Genomic DNA, 25,828 nt, shown 5'->3' on the forward strand with positions numbered 1-25,828 from the left:
ACAGAGGTGCCAGTGCTCATATTTCGCTCGGCACCTGGGGGCAGCTTTCCAACCGCTGTGACGTGTTCCACATACCGATTGGACCATTATTAATTTTAAATGTGTTGTATCCATGCCACACTCTTTGGTTTTCCGATCAGTAGGGATAAGGTACAGAGATGAACAATTGATGGTTCATTATTTAGGTGTGTTTTACTCTGTAATTTGTCTGTGGTGACATCAAATGCATATTAGTTAGATTAAAATGTTAAGACAGTACTGACTTTGTTTCCTGGAAACTCTAATTTACTGTCTGTGGGGTCCAAAAGTCTGAGACCACTTTGAAAAACTGATATTCAACATCGAATTTAAACCTGGAAATAAACATAGTGGGGATTGTAAATAAATAAATAAATAAATAAATAAATAAAGTACATTATTATGTAAAATTAATTAAAAAAAATATATTTTAGATTCTGCACTCCTTTTAGGCCATTTATCAAATGTAATCATATTTGTGACATTGACCATGTTAACTGTACAGATGGTCAGATTTCATTGCTTCCTTTGAAGCAAACAAGGTCCTCTTTGGAACATTCTCACATTGTGCTGGATGTCATGGATCATCAGGTTTTGTTAATCCCAGTTTGAGTGCATGCTGTCATTAAAAAAATAGAGGAACATACCAAATATCAAGAATTTCTGAAATTCATGTTAATGTTTCCGTTCACCTTTGCACTCAAATTGTTTTGCTAAAAATTTGTCATGAGAAAAGTTTAATTAAATTAGAAAACTTCAAAATAGAAGCATTTTCACTATTGGTCTCAAACTTTTGTATCCAATTGTCAGTGTTTTTTTTTTAAGACAAGTCATGAGCAGATTGCATCCTGCACTTTTGACCCATTCACAGCCATCATGATCCAGTAGGGTATTTGAGCCTGAGGGGGTGCAGAATTCTGCCCCAGGCATTCTGTTTGAGCTTGTGGCAGAACTTCGAGCTCTTGAGGAATAATGGACTAGAAGCAATTCAACAGTATTTGTGGTGTGCAGAGGAAAAAATAGCAGAGCGTTATTTTTGTATTGTGAGCGATTGAGTTTTCAGATACTAAATATACTGTACGTTGAATCAACATTGCAAATTGATGGAAAAATTGTACTAAATATTACATCTGCTATCTGGGTTTTGTTTTCTCTTGTTTTTAAATATATAGGTATATAGGTATAGGTTAATATAGGCTTTCGATACGGTGCGGGATGAATCTCGCAAAACCTTTCAAGAACTGGTCATATTGCACCCCAAAACAATAAAAAAATAAAATTATAGCTTGTTTAAAAGAATTTAAATTATTATCAATTTAATATATGATAATTTAATATATATATATATATATATATATATATATATATATATATATATATATATGAGTATACACGCCGATCAGTCACAGCATTAAAACCACCTGCCTAACATTGTGTAGGTCCCCCTCGTGCCGCCAAAACAGCACCAACCCGCATCTCATTATAGCATTCTGATATGCTATTCTTCTCACCACAATTGTTACCTAAGAGTTAAAGAGTTACCTAAGACTTTGTCAGTTCGAACCAGTCTGGCCATTCTCTGTTGACCTCTCTCATCAACAAGGCATTTTCGTCCTCAGAACTGCCCCTCACTGGATGTTTTTTGTTTTTGGCACCATTCTGAGTAAATTCTAGAGACTGTTGTGTGTGAAAATATATATATAATCTGTATATATTATATTTATTTTATTTTGGGGTGAAATGTGATCTGGACATTATTTGGTGAAATTCACCCAGGGATCTCTGAACATTCAAAAACTAACACACAGCCAAGTCTTCAAATGTAGGCACATCCGTTTTCAAACCTGACATTAGTTGAATAAAGCGATCTCAACTTCTTTTCTATTCTGTTCACAGTTAAAAGATTATTCCGGGTTCAATACAAGTTAAGCACAACCAACAGCTTTTGTGGCATAATATTGATTTCCACAAAGTATTGTTTTGATTCACGCCTCATTTATATACATTATATACACAGTAGGGATGTGCTGAATGACTAATTTGAAGTCGACTAGTCTAAAAAGAAACCAACCTTCAGAAAACAGTCAAAAAATGTGTTTATGCGACCCAATGTGTTAATGAACTGGGGAAAAAAATGCGCTGAAAAGTTGCGCGTATTTCACGATGTATCTTTGGGATAGGAATGATGATTAAGCATCTGAAGCAGCATGGGACTTCACACTGCTCCAGTGATCTATTGAAGATCAGCGTGAATATGGGGGCCAACTGGTTAGCACAGGATTTTAGACAAGTGGGTGAAACACCATCTGGGTCCTGTGTTTTCCTTGTCTTTTGTTTATGGAAGACACGGCACACCTCTTCTTCACAGATCTTAAGTGCAGGTTGAGTAGCAGGAGGGGGGAGGAGGGGGGTTGCAGGAGGTGTTGATGTTTGTGTGACGTGTAGGTCAGAGCAGGTGTGGGGTGTGAGATTGGGTAATCAGCCAGTTTATGGTCCACTACAGTGTTGGGAGTAGGAGTCCTGTTGTTAGTAAATTGTTTCAGGCCACTCCACACTGATGCAGGGTCATTAGCTGAAAACTTGTTTTTCAGCTTATCAGAATAGCTTCTTTTAGCTGCTCTGATTTCCTTATTCAGTGTGTTCCTGGCTTGATTGTACAAGACTTTATCCCCACCTCTGTAAGCATCCTCTTTTGCATGATGAACGACCTGAGTTCTGCTGTAAACCACGGGTTGTCATTGTTGTATGTTAAATAAGTCCTAGTAGGAATGCACACATCCTCACAGAAACTGATATATGATGTCACAGTATCTGTGAGCTCGTCCAGATTGGTGTCTGCAGCCTCAAAAAAACTCCAATCAGTGCAGTCAAAGCAGGCTTGTCCTTACTACAGGTTTAACTGATTTTAGTTGCTGCCTGTAGGTTGGAAGAAGATGAACCAGACAGTGATCAGAGGGTCCCAAAGATGTATGCATCCTTTATTGATGTGTTGCAATGATCCAGTATATTTCTGTCTCTGGTTGGCATGTAATGTGCTGTTTGTATTTGGGCAGTTCACGTGTGAGGTTTGCTTTGTTAAAATCCCCAAGAATAATAATAACTGAGTCTGGGTATTGTTGTTCCGTGTCTGTGATTTAATCAGCCAGCTGTTGCAGCGCTGTGTTCAAGCATGCGTGTGGAGGAATATAAACACTCACCAGAATAAACTAGGAAAGGCGAGTAGAAAGGCTTACAGTTAATAAAGAGTGCTTCCAAATTAGGACAGCACATCTTCTTTAATGTTGTTACATCTGTACACCAACTTTCATTGTTGTAAAAGCATGTTCCACCGCCTCTCGTTTTCCCCGTTAACTCCGCAATGCGATCTGCTCTGAACAGCTGAAAGCCCAGCAGATGTAATGCGCTGTCTGGAATGGCTTCACTCAGCCAGGTTTCTGTGAAGCACAAGGCAGCAGAGGTTGAAAAGTCCTTGTTTGTATGGGTGAGGAGATTTAGTTAGTCCATTTTGTTAGGAAGAGAGCAGAGATTTACTAGATGATTACTCGGCAGCGCTGTTCGAAAGCCACGTTGACGAAGCTTGACCAGCTGCCAGCTCATTTCCCTCGCCTGCGTCTCTTAAACAACACAGCTGCGCCTCTTAATAAAATGTCCAGCAAAGCGACTGAATAGCGCTGATCATCTCCGAATAAGGCCACATGTCAAGTTCTGGGTAGATTAGATGGTAAGCGATCAATCAGTTCTTGTAGTCAACGTGTTGAATGCAGTATAAATTGGCATGAGTAAAGACCTGAGCAGCTTTAACAAGGGCCACATTTCTATGGCCAGACGACTGGGTCAGTGCATCTCTGAAATGGCAAGGCTTGTGGGGTGCTCCCGGTCAGGAGTGATGAGTACCTACTGACAGTGGTCCGAGGAGGGATTTAACATGTAAAATGTTTACATCTTGTAATTTAATGTTTTAAATTTATTTTAAAGGTGCAGTATGTAAGATTCAGAAACCCTTGTTATTAATGACACCTGTGGCCTTTAAGTAAACTGCAGCCAGCTACCTGTTGCTTGTGCTCGCGCTCGTGCACACACTCCATAGGGACGCGAGCAAGCGAGCATCCAAAACAATGACGTAACATACAAAGAGACTGAATGTGATTCACTGCCATCATGCTGACAGATGAGGTAGCATAATTAAAATTACACAGTTATGATTGTTTTACTACAAACTTTGAGACTAAACTAAAACTAATTATCAGCTAACATAGCATACTAATACATACATTCAGCTACATACTACCGAACTATACCAGACAGTTTACTGTTGCACTGCACTGTTATGTTGCACTATTGTATGTTTTGTATGTCATATGTTGTACTACGATCAAGAAACCAGCGTATTTGCTTAAATTTATGCTGTATACCTGACTTTTAGTATAAAGAGAAGATCACTGAAATTATTTGAAAGTTACGAAGCAAGGTAGCTGCAGTTCATCAGCATTAGCAGGCAAGATCAAGTTAGCTAATATTACACAGATCAATCCTTATGGCACTATATTTCACATGCTTTGCTGTTATGTAAGCTTACCTGTCCAATAAGAAGAACACCAATTCAGGGTCGGTTTTGATCCCCAAAACCAAACGAAGGTCCCTCCAGGAATCAAATGCCCTGCCGATGTTCACTCTAGTTTTTGCTCGACCACGATCACGTTCCCGCTTAGCCAGACGGGATTCAGTAGATAAATGTTTTTTGGCTTACTCTGAGTTTGTGTAGGAGCTGGGAGCCGGATGTTTGCTGGATTCCATCTATAAGAAAACGTTACCTAGTGTTGCTGTTTGTTGTCGCTGTTGAATAGCGGAAGAGACGCACTGAGGCAAGGCTCTCGGGAGCACACATAAATGTCACATCCTTTGGATTTTCCTTGCAAAACCGACCCGCTCTCTTCGCATGAAAATCAGTCTACAGGCTTTAATAGGAAACCTAGGAAGTCCGTGAAGGGCTCATTTTTTAAGTTGCGTTACAAGGCGTTCACACATTGGCAAAAATTATTTTTAACATATTGCACCTTTAATGTTTATGGACTGGCCCCATTCATGTCTTCCAATGTAAGTGCCTCACAGTGTATGCAATTTTTGTTTTATTTGTTTTTAATTGAGGGACGAGTTAAAATATTTATAAATGCTGTTAATTGATCTTAACTTGTATTGAACCTGGAATATTCCTTTAAAGTTGGGAGACTATATATATTTTTAAAGGGTTTACCCAAAGAACTGTTCACAGAAAGTGTCCTTTGGTTCTTTAAATCATCAATCGGAGCACTGCGGTGAATTCCATTGGTCTTTATTGATGTAAGAATGGAAGCCCAAGACGTTTTTTTGTGTGTGTGTGTTTTTTTTTTCTCCCCAATTTGGAATGCCCAATTCCCAATGCGCTCTAGGTCCTCGTGGTAGCATAGTGACTCGTCTCAATCCGAGTGGCAGAGGACGAATCTCAGTTGCCTCCGCGTCTGAGACTGTCAACCCACGCATCTTATCACGTGGCTTGTTGAGAGTGTTACCGTGGAGACATAGCGCGTGTGGAGACTTCATGCTATTCTCCGCGGCATCCACGCACAACTCACCACGCGCCCCACTGAGAGCGAACCACATTTTAGCGACCACGAGGAGGTTACCCCATGTGACTCTACCCTCACTAGCAACCGGGCCAATTTGTTTGCTTCGGAGACCTGGCTGGAGTCACTCAGCACGCCCTGGATTCGAACTCGCGACTCCAGGAGTGGTAGTCAGCGTCTTTAATCGCTGAGCTACCCAGGCCCCTCCAAGACTGTTTTAAATTCTCATTAATCTCTTTTAAATGCTCATGCCATGGGAGAGACTGCTCTTTTGCTACTTTAAAAAGATGCCCTTCATAGCTCAATTAGTCTGTCCTGATTCCCACAGAAGCATTTATTTAAAAGGCAGGGATTAAAGAAACTAATTATAAACCTTTCATTTGTAACTGGGAGATGGACCCTTTAGTAGTCCACATGAGCGTTAATGTAGTCACAAAACTGTGGTTGATGACTCATTCATTATCTATTACTGTTAATACTATTCCCCCAATATACACCACACTAACTGCCCTCATACATACTGTATCTCTAATCTGGATTAGTTAATTGGATGCTCTTTTTAGAAGAACAAATGATTAACCATCTTCATTTTATGACGAGTCGCAAGTTCGACTCCAGGGCGTGCTGAGTGACTCAAGCCAGGTCTCCTAAGCAACCAAATTGGCCCGGTTGCTAGGGAGGGTAGAGTCACATGGGGTAACCTCCTCATGGTTGCTATAATGTGGTTCGCTCTCGGTGGGGCATGTGGTGAGTTGTGCGTGGATGCCGCGGAGAATAGCGTGAAGCCTCCACACATGCTATGTCTCCACGGTAACACGCTCAACAAGCCACGTGACAAGATGCACGGATTGACGGTCTCAGACGCGGAGACAACTGAGATTCGTCCTCCGCCACCCGGATTGAGGCGAGTCACTACGCAAAAAACAATCTTCATTTTACACAAGCAGAAAATACTGGATTATGCAATGGCACACACGTACAAACCCCTTGACACCAAGCAGTTGTTTAATTGCAGTTATTAATTTGTGTTTTAATGAATTAATTTATTTTATTTTGGAGGGTTGGGTTACTTAAAGTCAGCATGAAATCAAAATTGATCCTATTTATTTTTTTAATGCACATTCTTGATCTTATTTTGAGTAATGCATTGATGCACATTATTTCAAAGGAAAACATGTTTGTCTTTTTACTTTTCATGATTCAATTCATTACTGGAGTATACAATCAAGTTGCATCCAACTTTTTTTTTCTCGTTGAATATCCTGTAATAATACTTTTCAGATGTTCTGAACAATCTGCACTTTTGAAGACCAGTAAATACCAAAACTAATCAGATTATATATAAAAATGTATATTTTTTCATTATTTTTGTTTAATAACTCCAAGTTCATGACCAAAGAGTTTCTCATTGGCTGGTTCCAGCCCTGTATGAGTATGCAAGGTCAATGCTAATACACTAATTCTTGGAGTATGCAAAAGTTTTCTAAATTTAAATATTCCGAAAGGCAAAATTATAAATCATTCATTCATTCCAAATAATAATAGTTTTATCTAGAATAATTTTATCTTTGTAACAGTTAAACATGCTCATAGACCATAAAGAGTCATTCTTGTTAACAAGCAACACAAATATACAAATGTTATAATAAAACACTGTATCATCACTCGTCATGGCATACATAATGAAAAACGCATATTATATTGGAATAACAGTATGAAAGAGGTCATTGGTATATGTGCCCAAAATAACATAAATAATCTTTCCACAATGTATATTTACAGGAATATTTTGAAACACACATACACTGTTTGGATTTGGATGCACAGCATGCAATTTCTCCTTTAAATACGTGGTTACGGATTAAAATCATGTTCAAAACTCACACCCAAAGTGAATGATATAAACACTGACCTCAAATGTGAAAAGTACACCATTAAGGTTTGTATCTTGAAGAAAAGCTGAGATTACACCAGATTGTAACCCATTGTGCATATTTTACAATTAATTTAGCAAATGTTTGTGTTTGCCCCAGAAACGAAGACAAATTCATTGAAGCCATGGCCTAGTGTTCGGCACATGTTGGCCAATACGTTGAGCTGTGGCGCTCACGGGGGTGATGGGAGTTCGAATCTGGCCCATTTACCCCTCTCTTTCCCCATCATCTCTCTCAATAAAAGTGGCAAAAGGCCAAAAATAAAATTAAAAACCCAAAATGTAAAATACAGTTTAGTAATGCAAAATCAGTGCCATAGAATATGAATGGGCATATACAGTAAATATTTAAAAGTACATTATATGAACAACAATACATTTTTGTGCCATGTAAATATTACTACCCCTGGATGATTGTAGTTGGCAAGTTTGCATAAATAACAATGACAGCAACAATAGAAATATATTTTTAAAAGTCTATGTGACATTCACAGTGTATTGTATACACACACAGTGCTCTGGAGGCTGTTGATTTAAAAATGTAAAACTGCATGGCAGGAATTATCAGGGATTGTTTCTTCTTCTCTTGCTGGGGCTTTGTGTGGAATCCAGTCTGAATTCTTTGTACTGAACCTGTTGAGTAAATAATGCACAAAGACTTGTAAGTCACATGCACAGGAATGAAAATAAATTTTATTGTCTACGTTACATCTACAGTCCCTTACCATCTGAACATCTGACGGAACTCTGGATAGGAAGTCCATTAGCTCGTTTTTGTCGATGAGGTAAGGGTTTCGAAGTTTTTTGGTGAATTTATTGATACCTGCATTGAACATGAAAATGTATTTCCAAGGCTCAAGGGTTATATATACAGGACAAAATCCAATAAAAATTATATAACATTTATCAGACAAATTAAATTTCAAACTAGCCAAACATCGGCAGATTAATTAGCCTGACTGGTATGGGTATGTTTGCCTATAACTAAAAAAGACTGAAGAATGATAAAAAATTGAGAAAGTCTTTAATGCACAAAACAGAATATGATTTCTCACCCCAGGCCAGCAAAATGTAGCGTAGTGGAATGAAATAAATTAGAGTAGCACCCGCAATCAGAACTGTTATGGCTAACCAACTCAGAAAAGGCACTGACCAGTTGAATGTGCTGAGAAAAAGAAACACAGAATATATGTAAATCCGATAAAAACATTAAATCCATACTAATGGAAAAGGAAGCTACAGAGGTATGAAATAAGATCGAAAATTCTCACTTCTTCACTCTTTCCCCAAAGGAGGCCACTTCATCCAGGGCATTCTGAACAGAAATGATCACATCTTGAATCGCATAGAATTTGTCCAGGAAGCCCTTTTTCTCAGAATCCTATAGTTTGAATGCACAAAACACCAACAGAATAATTTTTTTGCACATATTTTCACATTTCGTTGTGGTTTTATGTCCTATTTTGGCCTATAGGAAATAATTTAGTAACAAAATGTGCTGTTTAGTTGCATTCTGAGAAACGAAAGACATGGGGGTGGGGAGCTTTTGTTTGCTGGCTGGTGTCTCTTTAGACTAAAAGGTTAGTTGGTGTAGCTTAACACAAAAGCAACCAGTCTCCAGTCCCAACCACAGCTTCATTAATATGGAAAAGAGGGGCTCTCAACAACACATATTCCTAAGAACCAGAAGAAATGTGTCAGACCCTGGGGATGCATTTATATGTAATAAAAGTCTAATAATGTAAATGTCATGAGTTGCATTATCAAACCAGATGCTTGCCATATTTTTGTTTAGGGGCCGTTCACACTGTATGTGTTGTTGCTTCCGTGCACACTGTTTTACTATTGGTTTTCTATGTAAACATGCGCTAGACGGACGTCTTTGCAGACTGATCACGCAGTTAAATCGGAAACATTATGTTGACTTTTCTTTAGCTATAACTGGTCTGTGCTAACCGAAATGCGAAACACTGCCCCCAGAGGCAAAGTGGTAACCGTTGTTGGGTGTATGGGCATGTGTGAGCTACATTTTACATCTGTAATGTCCACGGAGGGACGCCAAAAGCTAGTTGTGAAGTGAGTTGTTTTACAGGCTGTAATACAGTGAAGAGGAATGCATATTTTAATATATAATTTTTTTTTACATTTATTATTTTTTTTTCCCACTAAACACAAGCTTTTTAAAATAGCATTTCAACTGGAAAGAGCACCACATATATGTCAATAGTGGTACTATTATTTACATTAAATATACAGTAAACCCTTCATTTTTATTAAAAAATATGATAATTAGAATACTTGCAAATAGTATCTGTTTGAAACAGATACAGAATTATGTTTTTTATTCAAAAACATTTTTATTTCAGAATATAAACATCTGCCTGGTGGATGAACAATGAGTGAAAAATCCCATCAAATTCCATTAAAAAGGTAGCTACACATATTTAGGATGTCATAGAGACAGGGATGGTCTCATTTGATTTTGTCCAATCTTGCAACCATTTAGTAATATCCTAGCAATGCCCCAATCATCCAAAACAGAAGTGTTTCAAGGCACTCAAGCCTGTTTTTTTATTTTGTGTTGCCCTTGTACGTTAAAATTATTTGAGATTCATTCAGTTTACAGAATTCTCCCACAAACTAATAGCAATAATCTAAAACCATGGCCAGAAACAGATTTCACCAAGTATTTAGTTTGAGCCCAGACCTCACCTGTGATGTGTGCAGATGGAAAATTAATAGGTCGGGCTACAAGTTGTGTTATTTTTTCCCTGACAGCTTACGGGGGTCCAGGTTCAACAAATCAATTGTCCCCATTAATTAGCAGGAACAATTTCTGAAAGCTTAAAGAGTGATATCTATCCTCGTCCTATTTTCATGACCAGCCGGTGGTGCACTAAATGCAAACATATGTCTAAGCTTAGCCCGGGTCTATGAGGGTTCTTTATGAATGGAAAACAGGTGTCTAGATCATTTGTGCCGAAATACCCAAGTTAGCTCAGAGGATCAAAGGTCAGTTCGCTAATGGCTGCCTTGTGGTGTATAAGGGGTATGGGAACGCAAGGAACGGTCAGAGTAAACATCTGGGATATGTTGAGTATATTTGGCAACGCAAGCATCAAGTGCAATTAAACTAAAGCACTGACACAAATATGTGATACTAATGTAAATTATAGTATGTTAAACAGAACTAAACAATGCAAATAATAAAATACTACCAACCATAAATTCTTGCATAGTTAGGATAGAAAAAAAAAATGTTTCCCATATCTTTTGTTGTTGGCGTTAAAGGCTGTATGTCCAATCAAACTCTACCATATTTGGAAGAAAATCATCTATTACTTGGTAGAAGCTAGATGTTAGGCAGAATGTTAGTCTCAGTCACCATTCACTTTTATTGTTATATATATATATATATATATATATATATATATATATATATATATATATATATATATATATATGTTGAGTTTACAGGGCCAAATTAATGTATGGTTACCTTGTCATCTTTGTCACAGTCTTCCTCCTCATCTTCAAGAAGGTCCTCCATTGCGTGCTATGAGAAAAAAATTAAATATGTTTTTAAATATCTAAATTTTTTCATCTAGACAGCAACGAGATTAAAGGGTTAGTTCACCCAAAAAGGAAAATTCTCTCATCATTTACTCACCCTCATGCCATCCCAGATGTGTATGACTTTATTTTGCTGAACATAAATTAAGATGTTTAGAAGAATATGTCAGATCTGTAGGTCCATAAAATACAAGTGAATTGTGGCCAGAAATTTGAAGCTCCAAAAAGCACATAAAGGTAGTGTAAAAGTAATCCATACGACTGCAGTGGTTAAATTCATGTCTTCAGAAGCGATGTGATATGTGTGGGTGGGAACAAGATCAATATTAAAGTCCTTTTTTATTATGAATCTCCAAGTGAAACTAAACAGGTGCCACATGTGACTTTCAGATGTGAAAGTGGAGATTTATAGTAAAAAAGGACTTAAATATTGATCTGTTTCTCACCTACACTTATCTAACCTCTGGAGTCTAATTGATTACTTTTATGCTGCCTTTATGTGCTTTTTGGAAATGCAAAGTTCTGGCCACCATTCACTTGCATTGTATGGAGCCACAGAGCTGAGATTCTTCTAAACATGAGGGTGAGTTAAAATGAGAATTTTCATTTTTGGGTGAACTATCCCTTTAAATGGATAGCAAAACCCACGTAATCTCACGTCTCCTCTAGAGTTTCAGATGAGATCTCTAAAATGTCTCAAATTTGTCAAGTGTGCTAATATTATTATCTGAGCTATGCTACTTTACCTGACTTTTCTTGTCTTTTGTGATTACTGGATTATATCAAAATCATTTTATAAAAATTGCACTAAAAAAAGAGCAATTTCTAGGCAATGAAATATTGAACAGCTGTGCATAATTAGAAAAAATAAAAATAAAAAAATTCATAATATTTTAAGATGTTAAGACTTTTTCAGGCCTGTAAATCACAACTCTAAAGTGCTCTTAACTTTTCCCTCTTACGCTAACTGCATGACACAAGGTATCTTAAGAGACACATTTGAGCAACCTAGTCTGAAACATAACAAAAGCTCCATTACGTCTCCTGAGCTATGAAAGAGCAACCTCTGAGCAATACAATTTTCCTCTAAAGGACTCTAGACTCCATTTAGAATTTGTCAGTTTGTTCAATTACTCACCTAAAACATTATCAGTGTTACATCACACACAATTTGATGCTAGTAATTACAAGTGTGCCACCATTTCATGCCCATCTGTACACTAGCAGGGTTGGAACGCAAGAGTATACATGATTGACATTTATGACAGTTTGTATATTAGCGTCAATATCCATCTTAATGTGAAAATGATGAAACGTAACACAGTTTCTCTCTCCCTTTCTGTCATGTGTCTGTCAGTTACAAAGGACAAAAATAAATAAATAAATAAATAAATAGATTCTTGCAGGACACTGATAATTTCATATTTAAATTTGTAAGGTAGTGGAAAATTATAATTTTATTGTTTTGAGATTCATCTGATGTGTATCGCAACTGACTTTTTGACCGGTTATTCCAGAATAAAACATTTAATTAAAATTTTGATGGCTTAATTGGGAAGTGAACAAGCTCTCCATCAGCACTCATTCCACGCCATTTCCACAATTAAAACAGAATCAATTTTCAGGGAGCTTTGCACACACACTTAGCCATGATTGGCAACATTTCACCATGGCATGAAATTAGTTTGACACAATTTAATTGGAAAAAAGCGATAAGTAAATACACCAGGTAAGTGGAGTAGCACCTTTAAGTGCTGATATATCCTTTCGACTTTTAATTACCAGAAGTAATTGGAAAAAAATATTCAATTACATCTGTGCACACATCTTTAATAAAATAAACATGCAAAATATTACAACAATGTTTGGTCCCACTTTATATTAGGTGTCTTTAATTAATATCTACTAACATTAAAATACATACAATACAACGTATTTATTGTGTAACTACATACAATGCATTTATTGTGTAACTACATATTGTTCTGCAAAATTGTCAAAAAATACACATTTTCTGCTACTGAGGTTGAGGTAAGGGTAGGTTTAGGGGAATGGTTAGAGATAGGGTTAGGGGTAAGGCTGACAGTGTAACTACAGATGTAATAAAATGCAGCTATTTTAAATGTAAGAACAATGCAACAACACAAATGTACATAATAAGTACATTGTATCAAATGGTTAAAGGAATATTCTGGGTTCAATACAAGTTAAGCTCAATCAACAGCATTTGTGGCATAATGTTGATTACCACAAAAAATAATTTCGACTTGTCCCTCCTTTTTTTAAAACAAAAATTGAAGTTACAGTGAGGCACAAACAATGGAAGTGAATGGGGCCAATTTTTGGAGAGTTAAAATGCAGAAATGTGAAGCTTATAATTTTATAAAAGCACTTACATTAATTCTTCTGTTAAAACACGTATTATCTGAGCTGTAAAGTTGTTTAAATCGTCATTTTTACAGTCGTTTTAGGGTTTAAAAGTTGTTTCAGAGTTTGTTGACATTAAATCCTCATGGCAACGAAGTTGTAAAGTTAGATATAACTTTAGAAAGAAAAGGTTAGTGATTTTATCACACTAAAACCATGTTAACACACATATTGCTTATGTCTTGTGGCTACACTTTTGAAACAGTTGGTATTTTAACGTTTACGGATTGGCCCCCATTCACTTCCACTGTAAGTGCCTCACTGGAACCCAGATTTTTGCTTTTTAAAGGAGGGACGGGTCTAAATAAATTTTGTGTTAATCAACATAATGCAAAAAATGCTGTTAATTGAGCTTAACTTGTATTGAACCCGAAATATTCCTTTAAGGACATAGTATTAAAGATACCTAATATAAAGTGGGTCTCAATGTTATTCAACCAGGAATAGTTTCTGGCTAGTTCAAATAATCAAAAATTGGGTTAGATTGCTGCCCAGAACTGCATTTGGACATAATGTGTTTTAAATGAGGTAGAGATAAATGACATGTTTAGCAATTATTAGACAATCAAAAGTAGGAAGACACTCACCACACCTCCCTCGCATGGTTCCTTCCCAGAGGCCAACAGGAAGTATTTCAAGGTTAGAAGTAGCAGCAAGGACAGTGGAATCATGTAAATCTCGAAATTCCAAACCACCACCACAAAGATCTGGCCAACCAAGAGAAATCAGGATATAGGAGATATAGTCCATACTAATAAATGTTCTGTTTTCAGTTTCCTAACGTCATCGTTTCCCAAATTATTTCCTCAGTGGAGGAAAACACTGTACCAGGTGTAAATGTAGCAAAAACTCTGGAAAAAGATTAACGTTAGGAAACTGAAAGCAAAGAATGCGGTACTAGAGAGCATTTTAGAAAGTGTCCGAGAGGCATAAATGTAGCAAAATAAACTTGAAATCCGATAATGTAGTGTGACCGTGGCCATAGTCATACATCTTTATTTAAGAGTATCTCCTTTTATGGAGCTTTGAGGTCTGCAATTCAGTTTTCTTGTGAATTTCCACGTAATAAGTGTTTTTTCAGGAGTAACTATAAATGACTATAATCTAGATATCGGTTAAAGTGTATGACAGTTTATAATACAGATAATTGCAACTTGGTGGTGTAATTTCCTGTGTAAGAGGTGAGTAATTTATGTGCTGAGTAGCGTTACTAAATAGAATTGCAAAAATAATGACTGTTTTCAAAGATGTTTTTTAACACTCCTCTTGTCTTCCATGGTCAAAAAAACAGATAGCCCCGCCCCAAACTCACAACATTGGCTGATCCAATGTGAGCATATTGGGGTGCTTAAACATAGCTGTTGTAATAACGGCTTTATGAATGGCTTAGAAATGTCCATGCATATTATGCTAATTTTAACATAAAAACCATACAAAACTTTTAAATGTTTTTTCTCCCCTTTTCTCCCCAATTTGGAATGCCCAATTCCCAATGCGCTCTAGTCCTCATGGTGGCGTAGTGACTCGCCACAATCTAGGTGGTGGAGGACAAATCTCAGTTGCTTCTGCATCTGAGACCATCAATCCGCACATCTTGTTTGTTCATGCACAACAGGCTTGTTGAGCATGTTACCATGGAGACCTAGCACGTGTGGAGGCTCAGGCTGTTCTCCGCAGCATCCACGCACAACTCACCACACGCCCCACAGAGAGCGAGAACCACATTATAGTGACCAAGAGGAGGTTAACCCAATGTGACCCTACCTACCCTAGCAACTGGGCCATTTGGTTGCTTAGGAAGCCTGACACCCTGGATTCGAACTTGCGACTTCAGGTGTAGTAGTCAGCGTCTTTACTTGCTGAGCTACCCAGGCCCCCCAAAACTTTTAAATGTAAAAATAATTGTCAGTGAACAATTCTAATAAATTGACGTTCATTACTGTAGGCTGTTTATGGTTGCCATTTAGAACTGAATTGATGTGTTTAGAGCTGGAACTATCAATTATTTGTGTTACTGTATCTGAAAACTACATTATGTCATAGCTGTTAACCAGAACTAAAGTTCAAAACAGAGAGGTCAAATCTTGGAAAGTATGCTTCTTTTTTTTTTTTGCCCATTAATTTTCAAGAAAAGGGACAGATGCAAGGATCAAAGAGAGAGTTGTGTGAAACTATTGTGAGAAAGACTGCCCCCCTCAGTTAGAGAAGGAAGGTGTGTTGATGAAGTGTGTAAATTTTCATGAAGGAGAGTTGTGTGGAAAGCTCTTGAGGTAATGTTCAGAGAGGACAGACGGGGGTGCGGGGTGAGTTCAGGCGAGAGGTCACCGAGGGACTGCGTCTAAGAGATCAGCTCTAATTGTTTCAGCTCAAGGGTTCTTCAGCACTAAACTATGAGTACACTTCACACATCACAGCTCTTCAGCACACAAGAGTCACCAAACACCCTCAAACTAAACCCTACATCTATTATATATACAGAGAGAATGTGTTTCGAAATGTGTTTGGTTGCTAAAGTTCCCTTGGGGTAAGGTAACTGTATGTAAGTGTGTGTGGTCGCTGGTCGGGTTTTGCCTACATTGTGGGGACCAACCAACAGTCCCATTAGGAAAACAGATTCATAAACATACTAAATAATGTCAAAACGCAGAAAGGTTTCTGTGGGGTTCAGGTGTAGGGATGGGGTAGAGTTAAGGTATTATTAGCTCAGTATAAAAACAATAGAAGTCCTCACTACAATAGAAAAACAAACTCTGTATTATATGGAATCTTCTGTGGGTGTCTACGAGTGTGTTTGTATCTGTGTTAAAATACACCGATCAGCCACCTGAAACCACCTGCCTAATATTGTGTAGCTCCCCCTCATGCCGCTAAAACAGCGCCATCCCACATGTCAGAGTAGCATTCTGAAATGCTATTCTTCTCACCACAATTGTACAGAGCGGTTATTTGAGTTACCATAGACTTTACCATTCTCTGTTGACCTCTCTCATCAACAAGGCATTTCTGTCCACAGAACTGCCGCTCATTGGATGTTTTTTTTCAATAATTTTTTTTTATTGATTCGTAGATATATAACAAAGAAAAACACAACATATATACATTGAATCAACATTTAACCCCCACTATTACCCCTCCCCAGTCACCAACCCCACACCCCAACGAACACCCCTGTGGTCACATATAAGAGTACACGCACACACACACACAAAGAAAATATAATAATCATACATAATAAAAACTATACTTCTCTCTCCACATCCCCACCCCTAGAGTCCCCCAAAAATGCCAAACAACTGCCCCACTTCCAATCAAACAAATCCCAAAACCCCAGCCTGCTACACGACACCTCCTCGAAAGCTGCCACCCTCCCCAGCTCCACACACCACCCCAGAAATGAGGGCGCTCCAGCCGACTTCCATCCCCTTAAAATAATCTGCACGCCAATCATAACACTGATCAGAACCCAATTTTTTATGTGTTTATCTCCCATATTGATGACCGCCCCATCAGCCATAATACAGAGTCTGGGGCAAAATGAAATTTGAGAACCCAATACGTCACATATAAAACTCTGAACCTTCAACCTAAATTCTTGGATCTTAACACACCACCAAAAAACATGGGTTGTGTCTCCATCTTCTGATTGGCATCGCCAACAGGTGGGTGTGTCTTTAAGGCCAAGCCTATACAATCTAGAGGCGGTCCAATAGAATTTATGTAAAATCTTGCATTGCATAAGGTGCACCCTTACATCTCTAGACTCAGATTTGAAATTTTTAAGAATCCTAGCCCACACTCCCTCCTCCAATATCAAGTTTAAATCTTTCTCGCATAATCTCTTGATAGAAGTTAAAGCTCCATCCCCCAGACTCAGAATGAACAGGGAGTAATATACTGATGCCTCATGACCTTTTTCAAAAGCAGTAATCACCTCTCCCAGAGTATCTGCCACTTTAGGGGGGTGTGTGCTACTCCCAAAAATAGTACGGAGCAGGTGGCGCAGCTGTAAATACCTATAGAACTGAGATCTGGGAATCCCAAAATGTTGAACCAAATTTTCAAAGGATCTCAACACTCCACTCTCATATAGGTCACCGAGTGTAGTAACTCCCCCCACAATCCACTCTGACTAGCAGAAAGGAGACATATTAATACATAATTTTGGGTTCAACCATATGCTCGAGGCAACATTTAAATAAATGTCTGAATTAAACACAATGGACACTTTTGTCCACACCGAGTGCAAATGCGAGATAATGGGGTGTAATTTAACTTCTCCGATTAGTTTGATAGAAAGGCTTTGCAATGGCGAAATAGGGGCAAGAACTTCCTGTTCAATACAAAACCAGGGAGGGGCTCTCTCAGGTGGAAGCAACCAATGAGCCAAATGTCTGAGACCAAATGCATAATAATAAAACAAAATTTTAGGTAGGCCTAGCCCACCTTTGTCAATCAGACTATGTAGCTTATTGAAATGCAATCTAGGATGCTTACCATTCCAAATGAAGGACTTCGCTATGCTATCAAATTGCTTGAAATAAGAGAGGGGGACATCTACAGGGAGAGATTGTAGCAGGTAGTTACATTTTGGAGTACAATTCATTTTAATAACATTAAACTTCCCAATCATAGATAAATGTAATGAAGCTCATCTGCCCACATCACTCAAAAACCTTTTTATTAAGGGGTCAAAATTAACTCAGGACAAATTTGATGGGAATAAAATGCCCAAATACTTAATGCCCTGTTTGGGTCACTGGAAGGCGCCCGGCTGAAAAGCCGTCACTGGGCAGTATGCTGCCAGAGCCAAAGCTTCAGATTTAGACCAATTGACTCTGTAAGGAATTAATAATTCCGTGGAGGCAAGGCATAGATCTAATGGGGTCGGAGACGAATAACAAAATATCATCAGCATAAAGCAAAAGCTTATGCACCATACCTCCTGCCACCACCCCTGGAAAATCATCTTCCCTTCTTATTGCGGCTGCTAATGGTTCCAGGGCAAGACAGAACAATAATGAGGAAAGAGGGCTACCCTGCCAGGTGCCCCTATCCAGAGTAAAATAATCTGAAATTAATCCATTTGTTTGTACCGCTGCTACCGAGTGTCTATAAAGTAACTTAATCCATCCAATAAAAGTATTCCTGAACCCGTATATATTTCCAAAATCTTAAAAAGATAATCCCATTCTACCATATCAAATGCCTTTTCAGCATCAAGTGAGATGGCAGCGACCGGAGTCTGATAATTTGCCACTGACCATATGATACTGATGAAAGACCTAATGTATATGTATAAGAGATGTCATAACTTTACTTAATCGGTTAGCCAGAATTTTCAACAATATTTTTACATCTAGCTGGAAAAGGGAAATTGGATGGTAACTCTTACACTTGCTTGGATCTTGATTCTTTTTAAGAATCAGACTGATCCGGGCTTGTGTCATGGTTGGCTGAAGCTTTCCATTCTTTAATGATTCTGTATAAACTTCTAACAAAAGTGGAGACAGTTCTGTAGCATAAGATCTGGCCCGGAGCCTTGCCTGTAGGCAAGGCCTTAATTACCCCACCAAGCTCCTCCAAGGTTATCTCAGAATCAAGATAATTTTTTTGCTCAGTTGTCAGTTTAGGAAGTTCTAATGGTTCCACAAAGTTTCTAATATCTTCATCAGCAGACGAAGACGTGGAACTATAGAGATCAAGATAGAATTCTTTAAAAGCATTATTAATATCAATGGCCGAGGTAAATATTTTACCACCAGCAGATTTCACTGAGGGAATGGTAGAAAAAAACTCTATCTGCTTTATATATATCTAGCCAAAAGCTTCCCTGCTTTGTCCCCCAACTCAAAGTATGACTGTCTTGCCCTGAATAGCCAAAACTCCACTTTCCGCAACAAAATAGTATTATATCTGTATTTCAATCGGGTCAATTCTCTGAGGCCATCAGATGACATTCAGCGCTTCAGCTCTGCCTTGGCACTTTTAATATTCCCTTCAAACTCCACGATTTCTCGTGCTTTGGATTTTTTGGCGAATGAGGCATACTGTATTATTCGACCTCTAAGAACCGCATTAAGTACCTGCCATGCCCACAGAGGACACCAAGGACCAGTTGGTCTCCATATAAACATTGATTTCAGCCTTTAACATTTGTTGGAATTCAGGATTTTGCAAAAGGGATACATTAAAGCGCCAACTATATGATTTCTTTTTCTCCGTATGTGGCAACATCTCTAAACTCACCAGGGCGTGATCTGAGACTAAAATGTTTCCAATTGTGCAATCAACAACAGATGAAATAATATTAAAAAATCTCCAAATGTCTGTAAGACCAAGATTTTTACACATCCTGTGTAGCGCCAATGTTGCTCTAGGGGGGCTTACACACATTTGATTCACTATGATCAAGGACTGAGTCCATCAATAGATTAAAGTCTCCTCCCAATATTATATCATGAGGGGTGCCAGCAGCTTGCAGCATCCCTTCAAGATCTATAAAAAAGCCCTTATCTTCAGCATTAGGTGCGTAAATATTAGCCAAATCAAACTTTGCCCCTGAATTTCTGCCCAAACAAAAATGACTCTTTTTTAGACATTTGAATTGTAGATGCTTACTTATCAGTGTAATGACACATTTTGGTGGATGGTAGGGGTCTCCTCCGCCCCTGGCAGCGGTTCTTCCGCTCCAGGCAGTCGGCAGTGAGCCCCTCCCCGCTCGTGGACAGCGGTCTTCTCTTTGACCCTGCTGCGTTTTAGCGGCTGGTAGGGGTCTCCTCTGCCCCTGGCAGCGGCCCGACCGCTGCAGGCGGTCGGTAAGGAGCCCCTCCTCGGCGGCCGGGCTCCTCCGTCCCCTGGTGGATGGCCACGGCTGCTCCTTTGGGGTGGATGGTAGTGGCGAGGACTCTACTACGGCGCATCCCTCCTCCTTCCCGGGCTTCGGAACCAATGTAATGGGGTAAAATGGAAAGGATGAGGCGAGAACCGGACGAAGCATCAAAAGTCATATTTAATTAAACAAAAACACACAAACGTAAACACATACATGGCAGCTGCCTGTAGCTCTCCCGAAATGGGAGAGGGAACTTTATCCCTCTTGTCGGCTTGATTAGCCTGATTAAGGTCCGGGCGTGCATCAACACGGCCCCGCTCTCCTCCTTGCCACACTTTCCTTCTTTTTATGGGGTGCCCCAACACATTCACATTCCATGTGGAGAGAGACAATCCACTCATATTAACATTTGACATTTTGACATATTAGAAAATATAGATTGTGTGTCAAAAATAAAATCATAAATACCACATTTCACATTAGTGCAACAATCAAAACCCAAACTTCCCCCTTAACCCCTTCAAAACTTCAAACTTAACCCCTCACACGACAGTGCCAACCGGCGTCCATCCCTCTAAACTCAAACAGTCCGTTTACACCTATGAGAGCCCCCACAACAAATCTGCCATCAGATTGCTCAAGTCCGGTGTTTCTATACAAATTTTGTAAAACAGAATTACACAACAGAAGATAATCTATAAAACAAACTCCAGCTAATAGGCAGAATAAACACAAAGAATTTCTAGATTCACCAACATAACTGTCCCGAAGGTGTGTTCCTCCACAAAACAAACTCCAGCCTCTAGCGGAACCAGCACACACACACACACAAAAAAAGACTGTTCAGTTTCCTTGGACAGTCAAACGAATGTTCAGTGAGTTGGCTCATTCAGCTGCTACGAGTGCAACAAATGTCCTAATCACTCCAATGTCCTGCAAGAAATACTCCACAAAACAAACTCCAACCGATAGGAGGCATAAGCACAAAGAACGTGAAAATTCATCCACAGCACTGTCCCGAAGGAGTTCTGCTACAAAAACAAACTCCAGAGATCTTTATCAGATGATCTCAGAAATTTGGCCAGAATTGATCGGAGCCTGTCTCCCTCAGCGGATCGCCGAGCCGGGACGTTGTGAGCTCGCTCGATTTCCAGCTTACTCCAGTTATGTCAAGCAGATTTGAAAAGAGCCCATCCTGGAATTCCACCATATTCTGACCCTCTGCTCCCACAGGAATTGCAACAATTCAGACATTATTCCACCGGTTACGATTCTCCATATCCTCCAGCTTCTCCCAGACGTGCTCCAAATCCACCTTGGTTGCTAGCGGATTAGCAGCTAATTCCCTCTCTGATGACTGCAGATAATTGATCCGTTTCTCGAAATCCGCCACTCTTGTAACCACCTCAGTGAATTTCGTCTCCATGGCCATGATCAATTGACATATTGCAGCAGTATCCTCCAAGTCAGCAACGATCTTCGTCAGCATTGCAGACACGTTCAACAATTCTCGCCAAATTTCTTTCACTTCTACGGCCAAATCGCTCTGGGCCTCCGGGGGGGCGTCAGCTTGAGCACGTAAGTGTCTTTTAATGCCTCCAGAGCCCGAGAATTTTGAATTCTTTGACATATTGTCTTCCTAGAACAGTTATGGATCAGGGTGTATTGAATCTCACCGGTTTATGACACAAAAAGTATCAAAAGTAGCAAAGTGCGCAGAGCTCGCCATTCACACGTCCGAACCTTGCATGGTGTCATGTGACTCACCCACTGGATGTTTTTTTTTTTTTGGCACCATTCGGAGAAAATTCTAGACTGTTTGAAAATCCCAGGAGATCAGCAGTTACAGAAATACTCAAACCAGCCCGACTGGCACCAACAAACATCCATGCGATTATCTAATCGGCCAATCGTGTGGCAGCAGTGCAGTACATAAAATCACACAGATACGGGTCAGGAGCTTCAGTTAATGTTCACATCAACCATCAGAATGGGGAAAAAATGTGATCTCAGTGATTTGGACCATGGCATGATTGTTGGTGCCAGATGGGCTTGTTTGAGTATTTCTGTAACTGCTGATCTCCTGGGATTTTCACGCACAACAGTCTCATGAATTTACTCCGAATGGTGCCAAAAACCAAAAATATCCAGTGAGCGGCAGTTCTGTGGATGGAAATGCCTTGTTGATGAGAGAGGTCAACAGAGAATAGCCACGGTAACTCAGATAACCACTCTGTACAATTGTGGTGAGAAGAAATGCTATTCTGAGATGTGGATTGCCGCTGTTTTGGTGGCACGAAGGGGACCTACGCAATATTAGGCAGGTGGTCTTAATGTAGTGGCTGATCGGTGTATGTGCGAATGGATTTTTGCCACCTACCAAGAAAGCACATATACTCCTGCGAGGCGACTCCCATTGAAAGCAGCTGTTGATGTAGGAGCCCACGTTAATGAGGAAGAGGACACAGCGTTTCACTCGGTAAAAATTCTGCTGCAACAGCTAAAAATAAGATAACGTGAGTAACATTAAATCAAAACATGGAAAGTACAACTATATTGCTATTAGCCAAAAAAAAAAAAAATTTTTTTTTAAATAAAAATATTGTTAAAAATGTGATTATACTCCAACAAACTAAAAAAAGACTTCAACTAAAGACTTATTCCGTTACCCAAACTTTAAAGGTGAATTGTGCCATTTCTGTGGTTCCTAATGGAACTGCAAAAATAATGTTTGTTTTTTTTGTTTTGTTTTTTAAGGTTTCACAGAGGTGTCCTGAAATGGTAAACCTGCAAAAATAAATACAAAAATACACAAATAAATAAATAAATACACATATTCAAGCATAATAAATAAATTATTTAAAGTGCGAGGACATATACAAATACATGAATGAATGAATAAATTAATGCACCAATCAAATCAAAGTAATACATAGATGATGTAGGGCAGTTAGCAGGTACATTTGACATAGTTTGATATATATATATATGCACGAATATGTGTATTTATTTTTTATGTATTTGTGTATTTATTTATTTATTATTTTTGAAGGTTTTGTCCTCAATATTACTCTACAAAAGAGCAATATCTAACTGATTTTTAGAAGATAAAAAAATTACATTCACTACAGAAATTCCCATGACTTTTAAAATTTTATTAATTTCTATGACTTCCAGGCCTGGAAAACACCATTTGAAAAAACAAAATACAAAAATTATTTCGAGGTTTTCTATGACCATTATATAAAGGAAAAAAAAAAAAGAATATAGAAATGTAATGGAAATAGAAACAACAAATCCCCGTTTCAAAACTTTTAAAAAGTTGTAATTTTCTAAATAGTCCACTCTTCCAGGCAAATTTTTAGCGCTAAAAAAGTTCTCGTGTGAACACGCATGCCTGTGACAGAATTTTTATTTTTGGATGAACGATCTCTTTAATGCCAAACTAAACACTTAAAAAAAAGAAAAAGAAAGAATGACCAAAACTTTAAAGGAACTTCTTGTATGCCATCGGTCACCTAAATAGATAGTTCTACCCCAAACATGTGTTGCGGTGTCAGGCTGGTCGGGATGTTCAAATAATAAAATAATAATAATAATAATAATAATAAAACATGTAATAAAACCAAAAATTCCATGTTATATTATTTTGTTTTCCAAACAAATTTTTTTGTTGATCATTGTTTGATGTTATAGTCAGAATAAAAAAAAGAATATATAAATGTTATTTGTAATGGAAATTGAAACAGCAAATCCATCTTATTCTCTCATAGCCCTTGTGAAGATTTTCACTGCAAACTGATTTGAGCCAGAGAATGAGTAAATTATCACAGAATTTTCATTTTTGGGTGATTTATCCCTTTAATGGCAAATTAAAGAAAACACAACATGTCAGTTAAATCCAGAACCTAAGTTTAATCTTGTCTAAATGAGCACATAAAATATCTCATGGCATATAATAAAAGCAGGCAAATGTAATCATTTCCATACGTGATAGTGTGACTGACAGCCAAAGTTAGATATACGGGCTGAATCTGTGGTTGAACTCTTCAGCGAGACGGGTATAAAGAACTGAAGAATCGGTCTGTTCTGCTCAATGCACAGCTTTGTGACAGCGTCTGATTCAGCCCAGCCCCTCCAATTCAGTGCTTTTGTCACGCAGGCACATTGAGAGAGAACACAATAAGCAGGCACAGCCTTAGAGCCGCTGCCGGGCCCTCTGGGGTGGCCCCTCTCCTCTCATGAGGGCCCGCTTGACATTTCTATTCAGCACCTAGAACGGCGGGGCAAGGGGGAAAACTCTTCGATTCAGCGCTTGCGCCCCCTGTCCCAAACATGTCGGTGTTTGGGACAGGGGAGACCACCAGCCCTCATTGGGGTGGTTTTCAAAACATTTAGACTTTGAGCCTTTTGGATTATAAGAATAGTTCAGACAAAAATTCTGTAATCATTTACCTACCCTCATGTGGTTTCAAACGATATGCTGTTCATACCACAGAACACAAAAAGAGAATTGTTGAAGAATCTTCACTCATCTCTTTTCCATACTATGACATCTGTCAAGCTCCAAAATGCACACAAACCATAAAAGCAACATAATAGCAGTCCATACAACTCAATAGGGCTGGGTAAAAACATTGATTTTCTGATTAATCGTGATCTTCATTTGAACGATCCTGATATTGATTCTTTAAATCCCAAGATTGATCTTTTACTTAAGTTTATATTAGTTTTGGTTGTGTTTATTATATCTGTTCAATAAACAGCAATTGAACTGCACAGTTTGGGCCCTGTTGTTAATTTTTAAAATTAATATTTTTGTAATATATCAGGTTAGAAGGTTCCCTGAATAATTTACAGCATTAGCTGAGTGAATTTCTTTAATATGCAAGCAAAATGGACTTTATAACTGAAATATACCCAAATGTATCGGAATCAAATCAAATGGTATCAGAATGAAATCCATAGGTAGTGAATCGGAATCGCATCTATTTGTTTTAGAATCGAATAAAAAGCTTGTGAATCTAAATGGAATCAAATCGGGAAATCTTAATCAGTTCCCAGCCATACAACTCATGTGCTATATTATATATAATATTATAAAGCCTAATTTATACAATGGAAGAAGCCAAACTTTTTCTCCTAAAGGAACTAAAGCATCCTAGGAGAACGAAACCTATGATTATATTATGCAGTGCATTGTTTTAAAATTAGTTCGTTGACGGTGACGTCCCAGAAGATTATCAACTCCCGGGCAGACAACAAATCAGTAGGTCAAGAATTTCAGGGATGCGCGCAAACAGTAATATCATGAAAAATCACCTTATCTGAAAAAAAAAAGTCTGAATTTTTTAGGCGAACTAAACGAATCATGCGTTTATACTATAAGCGGCGTTGTTTTAAAATTTGTTTGTTGAGGAAAATAAAAAAAGAACATCACGTCCA

The 25,828-nt window shown here is 38.5% G+C and overlaps 1 protein-coding gene across 2 annotated transcripts in view; it reads right to left on the bottom strand.

Moving 5' to 3' along the window:
• Positions 1-6,633: 6,633 nt before the first annotated feature.
• The window catches only part of LOC127434061 (multiple C2 and transmembrane domain-containing protein 1-like), a 59,703-nt gene continuing 40,508 nt past the window's right edge, over positions 6,634-25,828 (bottom strand). For both annotated transcript variants that reach the window (XM_051686514.1, XM_051686513.1), the window contains exons 14-20: positions 22,764-22,883; positions 14,139-14,258; positions 11,051-11,107; positions 8,823-8,932; positions 8,607-8,716; positions 8,277-8,374; positions 6,634-8,184 (exon numbers count right to left, since the gene is read on the bottom strand). In XM_051686514.1, the coding sequence (XP_051542474.1) occupies positions 8,116-8,184; positions 8,277-8,374; positions 8,607-8,716; positions 8,823-8,932; positions 11,051-11,107; positions 14,139-14,258; positions 22,764-22,883 (684 nt within the window). In that variant the 3' untranslated portion in view covers positions 6,634-8,115. The remainder of the gene's footprint in view (positions 8,185-8,276; positions 8,375-8,606; positions 8,717-8,822; positions 8,933-11,050; positions 11,108-14,138; positions 14,259-22,763; positions 22,884-25,828) is intronic.

Source organism: Myxocyprinus asiaticus, chromosome 43 (assembly GCF_019703515.2).
Source record: "Myxocyprinus asiaticus isolate MX2 ecotype Aquarium Trade chromosome 43, UBuf_Myxa_2, whole genome shotgun sequence".
Classification (NCBI taxonomy): Eukaryota; Metazoa; Chordata; class Actinopteri; order Cypriniformes; family Catostomidae; genus Myxocyprinus; species Myxocyprinus asiaticus.